Raw genomic sequence first — 19910 nt, 5'->3', positions numbered from 1 at the left:
TTGTTCCCCCTTTCTGTCCTCTTTCTGCTCCTTTTGTGAAATACTTTTAAGTAGTTTGTCACCCCTGTATGTTTAACTGGAAAGAGTGGATCAAGAAGGCAGGAGACTAAAGAAAAAACTTACATTGCATTGCATTCTTAGCTAAGCTTCTTTAACTTCCACATTCTATCAGGTGAGATGTCAGGAATTATCTTGCTTTTTTTTTGAAGAGAGAAAGCTCTCAGTCTAAGTTTTGTCATTATTTGCTAGTACGGTCACATTTTTCTGAAGTAAACCAAACAGAATCAAAATAGTCTTCCAAAGAACAACCCAGGGCAGCTTTTTGAAGTGGCCACTAGCATGACTTTGAGTGGACAAGGGTTATATTGTGTGTGCTGAGGTCATATATAATAATGCAGATGAGATTGGTAGGGACAGACATCTCTTAATTTATTCATTGTACCAGTGTAATGCCAGCCACCCCCTGCTTTTATTATACCAATTTAATGCCAGCCATTTCCTGTTTTCATTAGACCATTGTAGTGCTAGCCTCCTACTGTTCTCATTAGAGCAGGACTGTGTAATGGCAGCCACCTCATGTTTTCATTATAACAGAGCTGTATGGTGCCAGCTGCCACTTGTTTAACTTCACTGAAGAGCATTTGACCAGAGAGTGTCTAATTCCTAGGAACCAGTGGCAAGTGGAGGCAAAGGCCTTGGAGGTTCTTGGAAAAATGGTGGGGAGTACAGCCATGACATAGTGAGCATCGACAGAAAAGACCTGGGTGATCTTATTAACACCAAGAAAATTAGATACTGATATAAGATGACAAAGATTATTCTAATGAGCATCTTAAAAGAAAACTTTAACCATATGAGCTCAGAGAAATGTGTGTATATTTATTTGTATAAGTACCACAGTTGTTTGTTTTTTAAATTCATTTAGGGCACATTTTCTATTAAAACCTTGAAATACAGTCCCTTTAGAACTGAAACAGCCTCCACTTCCATTCACCTGGAAGCCTTAATGTTATATAGGATATCCCTTGAGAGAGGCAACCCGTTATAGGGGAAAGTACTGGATCCAGAGGACTCCTACTTCTGTCAAGTAACTTAACCTCGTAAGACCTCAAATTCATCATCTGAAAAATGAGAGGGGTTCATAAGATGGTTATAAGGTTCCTTTTATCACCAGACTTCTGGACTATCTAGAGAATGGCTATTTTACTTTTGTGTTTTTGTTGTGTTAGAACCATTTACAATGTCCTATGTTATGGTTTTCTTGTTCTTATTTATTGTATATCCAAGAATATTAAATAATCAACACTATTAAAGTGAAATATCTTTTTAAATGCCTGAAGTCATGCTTGAGTAAGGGGGGGGGGGAATAACTTTTAAATGTATGTTTGTTTCATATTCTTTATCCATAAAGAAGAGAAATGGTATAGATTTTTTAAAAAATAAAAGCTTTCTGTCATCCCCAGATTGCTGTATTATTAGCATTTCTGAACAGGGTAATTGACAGATGTGTATAAGTTTTGTTAAAATGATTAAAAGCTGTTGAAAATCATAACCTGACAATGTTCCCTGGGAAACAAAGACCTATCCATCTGTTAGGGGACTCTCTAAATGACTGTAATGAGTCACTTTTAAAATGACAGCTGTCACCCCAGGATTTGAACCTTGAAGCAGAAGAAAAATATAATTAATATGGTTCAGCTAAAAGGAAAAAAAAAATATATATATGTATATATATACATATATACATATATATGTATATATATACATATATATATATTTTCCTTCTTTTGATCACTTGCTGTGGACAGAGAGCAGACCCATGTTATAGGGTACTGTTATCTACAAGTTCAGATCTGGTCCAAATCAAGAAAAGACAGTTCTTCAGTTAGCATGATGTTCAGATCTGATAAGCCATGTCCTATCTGTTTATATCTCATCACTTGTCTTTCACATTTCACCTCATAATGACAGAGTACATTAGTAACATTTGAGAAAATGTGTGGTACTGAATTTTCCCAACTTAAAAACAAAACACCATTAAAATACGGAAATGAGTATTTTGTCTTTATGCGAAACCATGGGTGACCTATTAGATTTCATCAATGAGCGACAAGGTTAATATAGGTAGAGCCTGGGAAAGAGTGTGTCTTATTTCTTTCTTCTTCTAATTTATCTGCCCCCAATCTGATCCCCTCTATTGTGGTGTACTGTTGAAGGATGACAAGAGGACTCATTACATTCTTTGGGAAATAAAATATGAATTCTAGTATGCAAAGGGTCTATTAAGAAGTAAATTAGATTGAACAGTGGTGATAGATCAGCAATTATGTTGTTGTGTATTTGTTTTTGTTTTTGAATAGGAAGATTAAAAGAGAAATAAAACTGAACAAGTTTGCCACACACATTTGGGCTAATAGTGAATCACCAGCGGAAGAACCACCAGAGAGATTGTCATGCGTACTACTGAATCTAGTATAAGCTTTAGGATGCAGCCTTTAAAACCATGAAGTGCTGAGCAAAGCACTCCTGGTGAAATGGCAAGATGTAATATTAATTACTATTTATAATAACTTCCATTTTCACCTAATTGTTGTATATTTGGGCATCTTATGCCAAATAAAATCCTTAATGTGGACTGGGGATGGTGATTAATATTTATGCTAGGCTACCAACATGCATGCTTTTAACATTGCCACTGTACAGTCCTGTCGCCCTTTCAGCATATCGTTATTATTTTTAAACCAGTGTCACTTCAAGGTAAACTCATAAAGTGTGCATTTTAACTGCCTACCACCCCCTACAGACATGTAAAACAATAGATTAATTTTTTTTAAACTTCCTACCCTATGCCATCTTCCCAATCTCACTCAGAAAATCTAAGCTGTGTTTTGGGCACTCTATAAATGATCATCATGACAATCACCAAAGCAAGGATTATTATCTATATTTTATAGTTGAGTTACTGAGACTGTGAGAAGTTATGACTTGTCAATGAGGGGAATTATCATGGAATAATATAATTTCTCATGAAAATTGTCCTATTTACAATTCTCTCAGTATTTCATAAATTGTTTCTACAGTTTCTCTCATAGTTTGTTCTTGAGTCTCTCCAGTGATAGAGATGAAGGAACAGTCTTCTTTTTCTAATGTTGGAAAGTTCCTTTGCAGAGCTTAAGTCATATGTGTGCACGTATGCATATATACACACATTTACATACATATATTATGTATTTATGTATTATTACATATGTATATGTGTATGTGTGTTGTATACATATGTGTATGTCTGTGTGTATACACACATATGTGTGTATGTATATATATTAAAAAACAATTTTTAAAGAACTGTGCCATGACCCCTCTAATGGCAGTGAGAAGTGAACATGAAGGACAAAAGCTAGGTGTAAAAAACACCTAGGCTGTGTATATTAAGTACAGATTGCTGATTAGAAGACATGGTATATGTCTACTTCCATGCCTGGGACATAGGATTATGGGATCATAAATTTAGGTCTACATGGGCTTTGTGGCAACTGAGTCTAGCCTCTTTGTTTTATAGGTGAAGAAACTGAGGCACAAAGAGATTAAGTGATTTCCCAAGTTCATACATGTAATTAGTGCACTACTTTTCCCCTTTTTGCAGTGCTAGCATAGGGAAGATTGGTGAAAATGAGAGTTAATAAGCTCCACATCCCATCTATATTATTCTATCTTGTCACAAAGGATCATCCTCAAATATGTGATAGTTGAGATTGAAGTGTGGAAGGAAGCAGAAAACAACTCATATAAGGCATTAGCGCTGATCATAACCAAGAACTGAATGCCCCCAACAAAGAAACGAGAGTGAATTTCCATGGTGCCTCTAAACAGGAATACAAGGATGGCCAGGAGTCAAAAAGAACTGGGTTTAACTCCCTCTTCTTATACATATTGGCTGTGTGACTAGGGACAAGTAACTTCTCAGAGCTTCATTTAATAGCCTCTGTGATCCTAATAATAGATCATATTCATATTGTACTCAATGCTTTACAAATTTCGTTTCCCAACAAAATTCTATGAGGTTGTTAGTGAAAATGTCACATGTCTCCACAAAGAAATTAGTGTTCAGAAATTTGAAGTGATTTGCACAAATTCACTTAGCTAGCAAGTGGTGAAGTTGGAACTCAAACCCAAACCTTAACTCCTGGGCCCTTCCATCCTTCCAACCATCTTCTTCGTCAATTCAAATATTTTTTTTGGTTGGGTTGCAGCTAGAAGTTTTCATCTAAGTCTATAGCACCAATTAGACCCCACTCTACCCTTTATAATAGCAAAGGAATTGAATATTTTTTCCCCTACATGGCCTGGAGACTTGTTTGGATATAAGGAAAGATTTTTTTTTAAGTATACAGGTAGTTACCAACGTGCACACGTGCCTCTTATTGAAATTGAAAGTGATTAACTAAAATTAGGGAAGATGAAAGGAAAAGTTGCATAGGAGGCAGTATACAGAATACATTTCAAAATATTCAATTAATAGTATTGTGAACAAAAAAGAAATTTTGGATGAAACTAGAACTAAAAGGTTGTGGCAACTCCCTTCAAAGAAATGTATTAGCGTCTCAATATTAGTACCAAAGTGGAGAGTAGGTTAGAAAATAAGATTTAAAAATCTAATTGAAAGGGCACAGAGAAATTTAGCAAGCGGTTGAACAAGATAAATCAATCAATATATATTGCCTTTCATCAATACAGAACTTGGTTTTCTGAATCTTAAAAGTAGTTGTCATCAATGATGGATCATTAAAGTACATATATATATTATATATATAATATATATATATAATATATATATATATTATATATATAATATATATATATATTATACATTTTTTTTGTCTTTCTTATGGACTTATTTAGGAATCTTAAGTAAATATAACTTCTTTTAGAATGAAAGAAGTTTATATATTAATCTATTGTTTGGAGGGGTAATTGAAAAATATTATTTTTTCAGTGTTTCATGTTAAAAAATTAAAGGGGGGGAAGCTAGATGGCACAGTGGATAGAGCACCGGTGCTGAAGTCAGGTGGACCTGAGTTCAAATCTAGCCTCAGACCAAACACTTGACACTTACTACCTGTGTGACCCTGGGCAAGTCACTTAACCCCAATTGCCTAAATAAATGAAAATTTTAAAAATTTAAAAAAAAAGATGTAGTCCTTCTGGTTAGAGACAAGCTGAAATAAAACCAACTGACTAAATATTTTAGTCTTGTTCAATGCAAACTTAGATTGAACATGCCTTTGATTATCTTCTTCCCTTTGTGTATGTATGAATATATACGTGCATGAATGTGAAATCCTCTTTTAAGATTTTTGTTACTTTCTGTGCCTAAATTACTTGAAAGGTTGGCTATAAATCCTCAGGAAAGTAACCCCCACACACACACACATCTTCATATAAACACCCCTAGGAAAACATTGTTTTCATAAGTAATGATGAGAATATAGACTAGGCTGGAAAAATGTGTAGAAAATTGGTTCTGTTTTCTCCAATTATTTAAGGAATTAAAAGTAGCCACAATTTTTATATATTGAATATTAAAAAACATTCTTTGTTCCTAAAAAAAGTCTTCTGAATTTTTAACCGACACAAAGTAGAATTTGTGAAAAACAAAATAAACGTACAAAAATACACCTTCATATTGTTAGCATTTCTTATTTGGGAAGTGAATGTTACATAATTCTAGTGTCAATTTTCTGTTTGCTTGATTTGTAAAAGAATATCCATTTTGAGAAAATAGATGTTAATACAACATAAATTAAAAGTGGCAACTTGAAGAGAGTTATGTAAAACAATCTCCACATTTTAATCCTTCTTATAAGAAAATGCTATTCATTTTTATTTTGCCATGAAATTTGAGGAAAATAATTATTGTTGTAAACTAACTCTGAAATATGAAGACTTAGGAAACTGCATCTTCCAGGCCTGGATAGGCCAGAATCTAATCGCGAAATATAAAATGAGTGTTACCTGGAATTATTAGTAGACATAAAAAATGAACAGAAGGTGATATTTTTCCTTCTGTGAAGTCTGCTACAAGCATCCTGGAAAGTGTGTCTTAAAAGGTTTAAAGATGGTTCATTAACTTTCTGATCTATTTCTATGTGCTCTGCTGATACCATCCTGACCTTTAAGAATTCAGGCTGCACATCTCTGCAAAGAATATTCTGTGTTAGTGTCAAGGAAATTCAGCCATTGGGTACTTAAAACTGAGAAGATATGCTTTAGGTGGCTTTCATATTTCACTGACAGGGAATAAAGCTGGGATAGTAGTCCTGTAAGTCTCTATAGGATTTCTGAGTAAGTGAAGATCTAGGAACCTCTAGTTAATTGGCTACCTACAACATAACAATGGGCTCTCTACTGGATGGTTTTGATGTGCAAAGAACCATTCATGTGCTGGTTGAATTAAGAGCTCCATCTGTACATAAAATCAGTGACTGGTTTGCTATAAAATAGGCCTTTCCTTTATATAAAGGATCTAGCCAAATCATTTCTATTATACTTTCAGTTAATGACAGCAAGAAACCAAAACAAATGCCATGTACAACACAGAACATTCTGGTGAGACTATATGAAAATGATCTCTTTGGCTCTTGCATTCTGACTTCTATGAATTAAGTACTACATCTCGAAGTTCAGATAACAACAGAACGTTTTTCTCAAAGACATAAGTCCTCCTCCCTTTCATTATTATTATTGTCAGTTGTAATATTGCTATGACTTTGGTAGTAGAATCGTGGAAGGGAGGTTTGCTTATGTACCACAAGTTAAAAGAGAATTTGAAATGTGGATTGAGATAAAGGTAGAGTTCAAAAGAACTGAGTAAACCAAAATGGCAATCAAAAACAGAAAAACCCCTGAGGAAGTCAGCATATTATAAAGCACAGCACATTGGGCTGCATGAATCAGGAAGTTTTATTTTTTCTAGTTTCACTCTTGTGATCCTGGATATCACTTGACTTCTCTATGTGACACTTTTCTCATCTGTAAAATAAGGGGATTTGAATGTATTATCTCTAAGCTTGCTTCCAGCTCTAAAACTTAGAAGTACGATATTTCAGATGAGCTATGTGAATACTGACTAATGTAGCTTTTCCTGTTAGATGAAATCAAAGTCTTACCTTATGCTGTAGATCTATTATACAATGTAGACCTACTATAAAATTTTTTAAAAGTGTTTTTAAAATGCTAATTATATCTTAGCCATAGTGGTCTGATTATGATATGACCTGGAAAATGTTTTATTTTTAAAATTTTCCTTTCTCTTATAGATTTTTTACCAGGAGATTACAAAAGTCATTGTCACATGTTAAATATTTCATGCCTAGGAAACTTTAGCTGTTTTTCTCTCTCTTTCCAAAGATTAATGTCCAAATCTATCCATTCCTTTCTTAACCACATTAGTTACTTTTAGATTGGCCTGAAAAATGAAGTACCTCTTTTAAATCCCAACCATAAGAATGACTGTCATTTGATAATTTGAGCACTCAGGCTTGATGTCACTAGAAAGTAGCTTGCTCTTTCATAGACTTCTTTGAGGGTTGACCTGTTATGGAATCCATATTACTTTGTATTCCTTCAGCCCCACGGTCATGTATGATTGGCATTTTGGACCCCCTAAGTCTACTGATTTCAAACCGTCATGTTGAGAAAACACTGAAACATCACTTCTAATCAATGGAAAAGGAAGGTGCATGGTCTTGTCCTTTTCTTTTTTTGGATGAGCAGAGAACTAGCAGTAACAGTTGCATTGCCACAAGTTGCTTTTCCAAAGTAATTACCACCAAGCTCCCCGTGGTATGCAGTGTTTAACACATTGCTTCCAGTGTTAATGAATGCAAGAGGAGGAAACACAACTATTAGTAATTGCTTTTTATTCGTAGTCCTCATTTTCCAGATAGGTCACATTAAACACAGCCATTAGACAATAGCGTTGAGATAATCCATACAATGTATGCTGCTTTTGTTGTCCTTGTTCACCAATCGCTTGGTGCAGCTCAGAACTTTATGGGGATGATGAAGCTGATAAATGGGAATTGCCAACCTGTGGAAGTATGGGGCCAGGGGAATCAAGACTTGAATCAGGTCTCATTCAATTATGTTTCAAATCAACAAATCTCGATAGCCAAAACTCTCATCTGAATTAATGCTCTGACAAATGCTGTCTGTTGTCAAAAAGAATGTAATTAGACAATAATGAGTGCATGTATATTATGCCAGACCTCAGACTACTTGTTGACCTCAGCAACTTCTACTCCATTAAGCAACATTCTGTTTTAAAGCTGGTTTTAATAAAGCATCCTGCTCCATTACTAGTCATCACATGATTTTTTTTTTTTATGACCACATTTCTAAATGGGCACCATCTACAGGCTCTAATGGCACATCATAGTTAAAAAGGTCTCTGCTAATTGGGGGTATCAAGATAAAGTCAATTTTCTGACCATGAATCCAGTTAATTTATGGTGTGGTGAGTCAACCTTAACATACTATCTACAATAAGGTTCACTGAAGCCACTAAAGCAAGGATATGAAAGTATTCTTTGAAATTGTTGGATATTCCCCTTGAGCACTTACTTTGAGAAAGAGTTAAATAAAGCTGATTCTCCTTCCTTCTAACCTTATCATAGGCAATATCATTATTAGTAAATAACTGTTGGAACATTATCTTTCAAAATTTTCCACAGAATGCCATTTATTCTGCTTGACCTCAAAAATAGTGGTTTTTAGCAGGTGAGAAATGAGCTAATTATAAACACTTGTATGTATGTATGTGTGTATAGGAGGGTCAGTTTGAGGATGTGAGATTTTTTTTTCTCGTTTTATATATGACGTGAGGCCCCTTCAAATTCCACTGGTTGATAACGCATTGCCTGCTGATACAGGCTGTTCCAAAAATGTGAAGTTGGCAATCTCAGATGGCTTCATGGGAAGCAAAGCACCAGAGGTCTATGACAAAGGTAGCTGCTGGCCAAATGAATAGAAGCAAGATTCCCTCAACTCAGCTAGAAAGCTCAGAGTCATGGGTGCTGAATTACCTCAGTCAAGTAAATAAATAATCACTACTAAATACATATAATGTGTTAAACACCTAAAGCTAGTAAATCACTAGTGACAGAGAGCCTAAAGGTAAATTCTTCTTACATTGGCACAACCAATTCTTAAAATCCCACGTTTCACGGTTCATTTGTTTTGAACATATTCAGACACATACAATGAATGATGTAGCTGCTTATTCAGGGTTAGAAGTGGTGAAAAAAATGAACCCTATTCCGCTCTCAGTTGATTTCATGTAAACACCACCTTTGATTTTTTTTTCTGTTTACATCTCTGTGGCTAGTAAAAGAGAGACAGTGCTTGGTAGAATTAAATAGCAGAGTCACTTCTCCATCAAATTTCAGCTATCAAGCTAAATCAACCTGTAGTCTCCTGGCAAAATAATATTGTATAACAGAGACAACACATTTCAGATACATAAGTTGTCCAAAATACAGAGAGCAGCTAGGTTCAACATGTACAAGATCCCTTGTTTTTTTTTTTTTGTTTGTTTTTTGTGTTTTTTTTTCTAATTTAAATATTTAATAATATTAAAAAACCAAGAGCAGTGCTTTGGAAAAGCTATTACCAGGAACCAAAGACAATTCTTTGTAAGACTGTAAGGCTGATAAGATTTGATCACTCTTCCCTCTGAAAACAGTTTTGCAATGAGGTACTGTCCAAAATCACATCTGAAATTGATGGAAATAGCTTAAGTAGAACTTTGTGAGGTCTGAAATTGCAAAACTGAATTCACATCATTAAAAAAAATAATAATGTAAGGACTTCAATACATTTATATTTTTTTCTACACTGGCTTGGTGACCAGAAAGGAAGGCACGGAGTTCTCCACCATTCTCATAATAATGTATTTCTCTGTTCCAGTGCACAAATAGCTTTCATATAACTCTACAATACTTTTTAAGTTATGGTCCTGATATACTTTCATGAAATTGTAAAAAGCCAAATATTTAAAAAACTCAAGGGAAAAAAATAGTCAAAGTACTTTCTCATCTCCTGATTCCTCTGAATGGGTTAATTTCATGTTTTGACCATCTGAAATTGGAGGGTTTCCCATTCTTATTTGTAAGTACTTTGATGTTTGCCAAAATCCACAGCAGAAAGTAGAAAGAAAACATAGAGAAGAATTGGTCACTCTTAAGCTACTCCAACAAAGAGAGCAAATGAGCTCTTCAAATCAGAAAGAATACTATTTGTTGTAAAAGCTTGTAATCTTAAGTGAGATTGCACACAGGAAAAAAACCATGGGCATAGACAGTTCTGGTACCTAGACATGCACAAAAGCACTCTCATGCTCTGGAGACAGAATGGCAGCGTAAGTCTTGAAGTCCTTAAAATACTCGGAGCAATTGATCAGGGGCATAGTTTCTACACAAACAGACGCTAAGCGTATTGTCGTGAGGGGAGAAAGAACCCAAGGAAGTTCCAGGTATTGGTTCAAGTGTAATTTTTGTTATTAAACATGAATTTTCAATAAGAAGCTTCTACAAGGACTTGCACATAACCATGACTGAAGGATGTATTTTCTGACCTTTTCAGTTAGCTCCATCAGCTCACTCAAACACATTTTGAACAGATTATGTACTGTAGTACTTGCTAGACCATACATTAAACAAGAGACTTTGCTCTGAGGCACTGCTTCCCACACTCCATGGGGAAAAGGAAGCAGGAAAAAACAAAACTCATAGAGTTCGACAGCTACCGAGGCAACACTTGCCATTTACAATATAAGCCCAAATATTTTTGCAACACAACTATATATTAATTTAATAAAATACACAATATAGCTCTTATACACTCAACAATTTGGCTCATATGCACTGAATCTGAAATAAATCAATAAAAATATGTCATTTGATGTAAACACATTGAATCTTCTTACATTTGCACATTTAAATGGTCATGTGATTCATGTATGTCTAGGACATTTTCACTTTCCTGAGCTATTTTAGTGTCCACAAATAGATAAAAAAAGTGTTAATAATGTTAATTTTCTCTGTATAGTACCATCCAATGGTAACTATTTTTTTTTCTGAAAACTTCACTATATTTCAAGTTTAAAACATTGATCATTATTTATATGTTTGTTGGACACTAAAATGCTAAATAGGCATTTAAACCTTTAAAAATTTTCTTCTTTAATGAAGTGAAATAGTAAATGTGTGTGCAGGACAAAATGGACTATATCATTTTTACACTTAACTCTTATATGGCAGGAAGTGTATTACAAATGACCAGGATATGCTTTGTTGACTAATGATATGGAATGTTCTTTGTGTGTTCATGTGTGGCAGGTAACTTTATACAGAAACGTTTATCACAAATGTGTGTTAATGTTTGGCGCAGCTCGGACTACTGCAAAGATCTTTTCAGTACTTTCAGCAGAGGCCTGTGATGACTGCCGGAAATCCACCACACATCAAAATTTGTCAACCCTGTTTTTCACAGGGTTACAGGTAAACAGTAAAGTCAGCATTAACCATGGAGGACAGTCTTACAAGGATCAGAAAGATTTCATTCCTCTCATCTCATACCTTCTTAACAGATTGTCAAAAGATGTGTCTCCCTCCCTCTTTTTTCTCCTGTCCTTCGTTAAGCATACTTGACTCTGTCCTAGTGTAAGTTTGGTCAAAATGAAACCAGTGTTATCTGTGAAAAAGAAACAGCAGTGAAAAGAACATACTTGTGGGCACTTCAGATGTTCACTAAAAGCCTTAAAGCAGCATTGGTCTTCTTTCATCCCTGTCAAACTGTAATAACCAGGGGGGATTGTTTCTAAATCAACAGAAGAGGCAAGAAAATACCAATGCTTTTTTTTTTCTTTCACTTTCTCACAGCCACAGGGTCACTTCCCCGGCAATCTTGTAAAAGCTTATCAATTTCTCTCACAACTTCCTCTGCATCCACTGACTCTCTGCCTAGATCCCGGTTCGAATGGTCTAACTGCTCAAGAACAGAGTCCATCTCATTGGAGTCTCGACTCACTCGGGAATGCACATCCGCAAAGACCCTAGCCATCTGATCAGAAGCCATGAACGCAGTGTCTCTTGACTGTTTACTAGGAGACAGATACTGACTGTCAGCGGACAGGTACTGGTTGCTTGCTTCTGCCAGAGTTCCTGGTTTGGCGTCACAACCATCTATCGGTCCTTTAGTTGAGGTGCAAGGCTCAATGCATGTCTTGGTTGGGCTGCTTGATGCTGAGGGGACCTCTTGGAGAAGAGGGCTCAGGGCACGTTTGGCTTTTAAATAAGGTTTAACATTGGCAATGAGAATAGTGTGCTCTCTCTTGTCTTTTCCAAATGTACAAAAAGTCTTTTTCCCGGTGGGATTCACAGTTTCATAAGTCTCAGTCTCAACATTAGTTTCCACTGTGGGTACAAAGAGATTTGTGCGGTAATCTGCATTTTCAGCCTGATTGGTTGTAGGGAACTGTGGCATCCAACATCTGTCAGAATGACCAAGCACTCGGCATTCATCTGTGCAATTAACACACTCTTCTTGTTCTGCAAAACAAATGAGAAAACAACAAGTTCAAACATTAGATATCCCTTTAAATTTCTATGGAGGCAGTGATCAGCTGTCAGTGGGTTTGCTTGACCTCTGGTCTTTTAATTAAAAAAAAATAAGGAAAACAATAATTAAAACATGTCAGCAGGGTTGCATAAACCTTCAGGCTGAGACAATAGTTTTATTTAACATGATTCTCTAGATATTAAAGAATTCCCATAGCCCAGAGGAAGGGAAAGGATGCCACTGGAGAATTATTCTCAACAGAATTGAGGAAGCTTCACCATAAACTAATCTGCTGCAGAAATCAGTTAGTCTTTGTTCAGGAAAACTCATCTTAGAAAACGGTGAACACTACTTAAGCAACTCAAAAGGCATTATCTGGATTAATTTTTCAAATCAAATAACAGGGCAATGACTGACTTTCAGACTTTCATAAAAATCTTCAAGCTGGTTTTTCATGTTTTACCTCCACTTTGCTTGTAATTGTTATTTTGGGTGACAGTCATAAAATAAAAGGTTTTCTTAAAAAGTCTACTTTTCCTGCTGAGAAATGGAATTTTCTTTCAGAATGCATTATGAATAAGCTTGTCAAAAAGTGCACACTGGTATTTTATTAGACATGCGTATGGATCATGTAATCAGTTTTCTTCACTCCTGCTTTTTGTTTTTAGTGCAAGTATGTGAAAATGGTTTTGCTCAAGAGATAGAGCTCAGAATGAATGACAAATCATGACATTCTGTTTCAAATGATAACGCTTTCTGCAAGAAATGTTGCTACCCTGTTTTGCCAATAGGCATATGGAGTATCTAAATAAAACCTTTTTTTTTTTTGATGACTGCTGTTTCAAAGATACTGAACAAGAAAATATGAAGGAAAATCTCTTTCTCCTGCACAGTTTCATTAAGCTAATATTCTAAACTGCAACTCTGGCCCACTAAGTTGTCTAAATTGGTTCTATTGACCAAAATAATTACTCCTTTCATGTAGAGGGAGCTAGAGGACCTTGGTTTTAGAAAGCTGATATACTGCTATCTAACTGACCTTTGCCAACTCACCTTACATCTCTCAAGCCTCGGTTTCATCATCCATAAAATGAAGAGGTTGAACTAAAATTTGTAGGTTCCCTTCCAGCCCTAGATCTTATAATCTATGGAAATGATCCTTTCCAAGTCAATTGAAGTTCCTTGTGAAGCAAAGATGTATGTCAACATAAGGGAGCTAAGATCTTCTTCTGTATATTTGAGAATCCTAAGAATTACTCTTTAATTAATGGTAGGTAATAGCTTCAAGTGACCCATAACAGAGAAATTCCTATTAGCTTCTATAGCCAGATTTTTCTAAATAAAAAGCATATCCTTACCCCGTAAATGACATACAGAACAGGAAAAAAAGTACTTCAAAAGTAGATTCCAGATTACATATGAAATATATACTTATTTCCAGAAATAAAAAAATGACTTGTAAAATTCAACTTTATGAAGTTCTTTCCTTTATAAAGGGAAGCTTGTGAGTATCGTGACATTATAGAAAATCATGTCGTATTTCATAGCATGAAACATTCACACTTCTAAAATGGCAAAAAGTATTTTAGTACATTGTCTCACTTTCATTTAGGTCAGTTTTTAAATTTTATTTTCAGTGAATGAGCTAGAGTGTACATACACACACATGCACACGTATACATATGTTAAATACATATGCAAAAGACTTTAAGAGTTAGTTTGTAGTTAATTGGAACAAATAAGTTGATATGTTCTAAGTTTTACATAAATATATATACACAAACAAATATTGAGAATTTATCAAATTCTCAAAAATATTTATGGCCTTGTAAGGTCTAGCCCAAGATATTGTCATCATATACAGCTGATATTTGTGAAAACCATATTTGTTTTCTAGTCTGATGTTTTCTAGAAAACTTCCTCTATTTTTTAAGGTGTAGGAGGCAAAAAAGGACAGGGTATATACAACAGGGTTGTTAAACTAATATGCTTTAATGTGCTGAATTTGTATCTCTTCACCCTTGTTGAGCTGAGAATCACAAATCTATCTTCTCCTACATCTACTGTTATATCCACCTATCACAATCCTGCACAAAAACATTGAAAAAAATCCCTATCCATTATGCCTAGCAATATGTTTACATGTTTTAGAGCTTCAATTTCCAAGTTTTCAACACCTATAGAACTCCTTGAAATTGCATGATAAAATTTTATATTCTAATCTTGACTAATCCTTCATTTCTGTTAGATAGTCTGCCTGACACTGGCTGAATTAAATATGAATAAAAATGAAAGAAAGAAAAATAACAAAAAAATCTTGGAGGGAAAAAAGAAAATAATGTGGTCATGGTAAAAAAAAAAATCCAAGTTGAGCCTGAATGTGAAAGCATGAGCTCGGTCTGTATGAGCATCTTAAACTCTAAGCTTTGAAAATTGGTAGTTTGTTTGTTTGTTTGTTTTGACTTCACTCTTTACGTCACATCCTAGAAAGCAGATTTGTAGTCTTGATTATAATACGTTATCAGCAATTCACTTTGCCATTAGACTATAATTTGTACTGTTACAGTTCACAGACAGAGAAGTATACCAAAAAGGCACTTATGTACTAGTAGTAGAGACCATAAACCAAAGTGAACTATCACCACTTAGGGTCAGATCATTATTTATGGGGGAAAAAAAGTTGAAATGATGTAAAGGTAAACATAAAGAAATGGATACACAAAAAGATAAAACTAGTAAAAGCGTATATGCTTATTACTCACATACATGCATACATACATATTATAAATATATGCATAAACTAAAGGTTCTATGACAAGTTACTTCAGTGATCTTTGTTGTCTCTAGCCTTTCTGCCTCCTGTTAAAAATATACCCGTAACAATGCATTTGTGTATAATAAATAGGAATAGCATAGAGACTTTACTCAATCTCTGGAGCTTTGCAGGTAGACGATCAAAACTGCTTTCTACACTTCTGGGAGAACAAATTTTAAAATAGATGTGCTAAATTATCAGCTTTAAAAAGAAAAGGAACGTAAGCTCTGTGGAAAATCTGTACTTGCCTAGATTGGAAATTTATAAAAGTAAATATTAAGAAAAACTAGGGAGAAGAATTATAGGCAAATAAATTTGATTCAAAATTGGTTTTATCTTGGAACCAGACAGGATTAACAAGGCAGTGTCTTCTTCCCTGAGACATGGGGAGCTGGCCTGATATACTATATGACAGAGTCCAAATAGCCTTCAATTGGATTTCATTTACCAAACATTTATCTGTTAAGCACCTATACTACCTGCCAATCATTCAGTCAAAAATTTGACTGTTTGATTCATGCTTTGGTGCGTGCTAATCCAGCAGAAAAATAACTTTGGATGAGGGTGTAGGTAAGGAGAAAGACATTATTAATTCAGCAGGATAAAGATCATACTGCTATTGAACTGTTGGGATGCTGGACAGCCCTATCTAAGGAGCAGGTTCACATTCCCCACAGGGGGAAAAAAAAAGTCCCCTTTTGTAGTGGATCACATAATAATAATAATAATAAAAGGGGATATTACATCTGGAAGGAACAGCATGAAGGATACACCATCTCTTCTCAAAAAAAAAAAAGCAAGAGGACAGAGTGCTAAAACTATCTTGCATTGAGATGGAGAATGACCACTTTAGTCTATGACTAGACACCAAAGAAATGCATTTATACTGTGATTCAACTCTAGCAACAAGCCATGACTGTGTGGAAGCATTCGAGGACTCTGATGATGTGGCATTTTATTCCTAATCTATTCTTTGGTTGAACAGATAAAGATTTAAAGTTGTTAGTTTCTTTCAGAAGCTTTAAACTTAGCTGAGGTACAACAGACGATTCAGAAGACCTGCATTTGTGACGCATATCTACAACTAAATATTCATATATTTTAGATTTTCTGAGCTTCAGTTTCTCATCTATAAAATAGGGCCAATAATGCCTGCCCCTACTTATTTCACATAGTTTTTGTGGGAATCCAAAGTGATCACTTATGTGAAGATATCTTATGAACTCCAAAGCATCATATACATATAAAGAATGACTATAACTCACTGATAATTAAGAAGTATTATGTCTTAATGCACAGCAAGTTGAACCTGTAATTAGGAAGACCTTTGAGCAAATCCTACCCTTCTTTCTTCTTACCAAACAAATAATTTTTAAAAAAATCTTTCCATATTACTGAAATGAAAAAATTTTCATAATGCCTTCAGTACTTAAAGCATTTTTAAAAGTCTATTCTGATAGGCTTTATAGTGGAATTAGTGGAATCTCTAAAGCCTTAATCTTACGGAAAAAAAAAATCTATGCTTGCTCATTATATGATAAATATAGACATAGAGCTTGCTCCCACCTATTCCACAAATCAAATGTATTTATGGATGTGTGTCCATGTTCCAGAAAGACTAGATCCAAAAATGTTTGTTGAATACTGAGTCAGTAGCTAAAATCATAAAAGTTGTTGGCTATTTTATAACATTGGGATTTATTCTATATTTATGATGTAGTAACTCCACATTATTTAACTTGAAATTGCATACTAATTATAACATTTCTACAATTATTTAATTTTTTCTTTAGACACACACCTTTGAAAGTCCAAAAATAGTTTCTTCCAAATGGAATTCATCAGTTTTAGCACATTTCTAACAGAAAACAAGTAATATAAGCAGATTCCTACTATTTTTATTCATTTTTAAATGACATAAATGTTAATATGAATTTTGTATTAACTCTACAGATTCTGTTTTTTTAAAAATCTAGTTTTGCATGTAGATGAAAAAACCTAAGCCATCTGCAAAAATTCACATCAATGGCTCCTCAAAGAAGTAAAACCACATAAACTACTGGAGGACTGGGACTGGTATCTATGGTACCTTGGACAAAGTTCATGATAAATTAATATTTTTTATTAAACAGAATTGTGATGTATTACTATAGCAGCACAACTGACAATATATTTTCTGTTAATATATTTGAAATGATGCTTTTCATATGAAGATAATTCTTTTTATTGGACAATGCTATGAATGAAAAGGGTCAATTTTCAAAGGGGGAGGTGAGAAATCATTGACTTTTAAACTTTTAGGTATTGGATTACATGATACATATATTTAGTTAGTTCACAACTGCACTACATTTGATCAGAAGTTTAGATGTAATTCACTTCATTTAGAAATAAGGGGAACTAAAACACTACTTCTCTTCACAAGTTATTACTAAATAGACCTGTTGGAAATTTGAATATTCTTGTTGCCCTGTTCATCTGAGACACTCTTATAGCCAGACTCAGCAATACAAAACAGATTGTTTTTTTTTCTTTTTAGCTTCAGCTAGCCTTTGATTTTCCTTCTGCTGTGAGGATTATTAGTATGCATCAAAGAATTGTTATCTTTATATTTCTTTTTTAAAGTTAAAATGTATCTTCAAAAGAAATGAGTCACTGGAAAAGAATTTTATGCCACATCTATGAAAAGAAAATTGCATGCAAGTAAAACTTTAAGCAAATTGGCTGCTGTGATATCAGGTAATGTTGACAATTTTGCAAAAGGCTACCAGAATGATGATGATAAGAGTCCCTCTGTGCTCTGCCCTTAGCAGAACATTACTGGAGTGTCCTATGTAGTTTTGTTCAACACATTTCAAAAGAGATATTGACAATGTAGATTATGAATCAAAGAGGGAAGCCAAAATGATCAGGATACTAGAAAACCATGCACTATGACAATTCATTGCAGGAAACAGAAAAATGGCTTAGCATTTGGGTACTTGAAAAGCTGTATTTTTAAAAGGTCTCAGAGAACATAGCAAGGAAGTAGAGATGGAAGTTATAAGGAGATAGGTTTCAGCTCCATATATGAGTAAAAAAAAATTATCAATTTAAATTGTCAAAAATAGAATGGGCTGCTTAAGGCAGCAGGTGAAATTACTGTCACTGTCCATTTTTAAGCCAGACATGACCACGTGCCAAGAGAATCATTACCATTGGCAAGATGACTTCTAAGATCTTTTTGAGTATAAATTACTTCATTTATTGGCAGCTAGGTGGAAAGAATGACATAAGTGGATTCAGGAAGACCAGAGTTCTAATACTGTTTTAGACCTTTAAAATCTGTGTGACCCTGGGCAATCATTTTACCTCTCTCAACATCAGCTTCATCTTTAAAATGGAGATAATAATGACTAATAATAGATAATAATTATTTCATAGGTTGTCATGAAGATCAGATCAGACAGCCTGTATAAAGTGCTTTGTAAACTTTCAGGTGCTTTATCATCCTCATCATCATCATAGCTAACATTTATACAGCATTTACTATGTGCCAGGAACTGCGCTAAGAGCTTTAAAATTACAATGTCATTTGATTTTCACGAAACCCTGATAGATGCTATTATTACTCCCATTTTACAGAGGCATACAGAAGTGAAATGGCTTGCCCAGGGTCATAAAACTAGCAAGCGTTTGAGGCTGGATTTGAACTCAGGTCTTCTCGATGCCAGGCCCACTGTTCTATCTGTTGTTGTTGTTGTTTGTCCTTTGTTCTCAAAGAGAACCATCTGTGCCATCTAGATCATCATCATCATCATCATCATCATCATCATCATCATCTTGCATCTCCAGCTCGTAGTACAGTGCTTAGTATGTATTAGGTACTTAATACTTTTCAATTAATTGATTTTCCCCCCTCCAGGATTCTATGATGCCATTGTTTCAAACTGGAGTAAGTTTTCCATAAATTTAAGATTTCCATAGTGCAATATTTCCTTTTCCTTATGCGTTGGATGTCTATCTTTAATAGATGAAAATATCTCCAAACCTATAAGTAAATGCCTAAGATTCAGAGCACAGAAGTTATTGCAAAGGTTGAGTGATTCTACGTTGGGCTCCATTTGTTTTGAAAAAGTGTGGGAGGGTTTCTTTTTTGTTTGTTTGTTTGTTTTTAATCTACTAGGATTATGCTATCCTCCCAGCTTGAGGTAAATGTATTGTGGAACTCTGACATGCAGTGTTACTGTGCCCCTGCGTTCATATTTCAGTACTGATACACGGCTGTATCACTGTACTTTCTTCTTAGCTCCGAGGCAGACAGTTAACTTAAAAGAAACAAACTGGAGGTTTAGACTTCCCTTCCATGTCATAATGCCCCTGTGCAACTTCATCCAGGGATGGATGCTAGGCAACTCATTTTTAACCACCAACAGGAAACACTGAGGAACATAAAATGATTCCATTCCCTTAGTTTCTAATGCCCTGGGAGCCCACG

General features: G+C 34.7%; 1 protein-coding gene across 1 annotated transcript in view; it reads right to left on the bottom strand.

Annotated features, from left to right (window-relative positions):
* Positions 1 to 7902: 7902 nt before the first annotated feature.
* PCDH17 (protocadherin 17) overlaps positions 7903 to 19910 on the bottom strand; it is a 112883-nt gene continuing 100875 nt past the window's right edge. The window contains 1 exon segment of the mRNA XM_020970109.2: positions 7903 to 12608. Within this exon segment, the coding sequence (XP_020825768.1) occupies positions 11926 to 12608 (683 nt within the window). The 3' untranslated portion in view covers positions 7903 to 11925.

Source organism: Phascolarctos cinereus, unplaced genomic scaffold, assembly GCF_003287225.1.
Source record: "Phascolarctos cinereus isolate Bilbo 61053 unplaced genomic scaffold, phaCin_HiC Scaffold_7;HRSCAF=346, whole genome shotgun sequence".
Lineage (NCBI taxonomy): Eukaryota > Metazoa > Chordata > Mammalia > Diprotodontia > Phascolarctidae > Phascolarctos > Phascolarctos cinereus.
The sequence above is the reverse complement of the archived record's forward strand: the minus strand, read 5'-3'. Positions and strand labels throughout refer to the sequence as shown.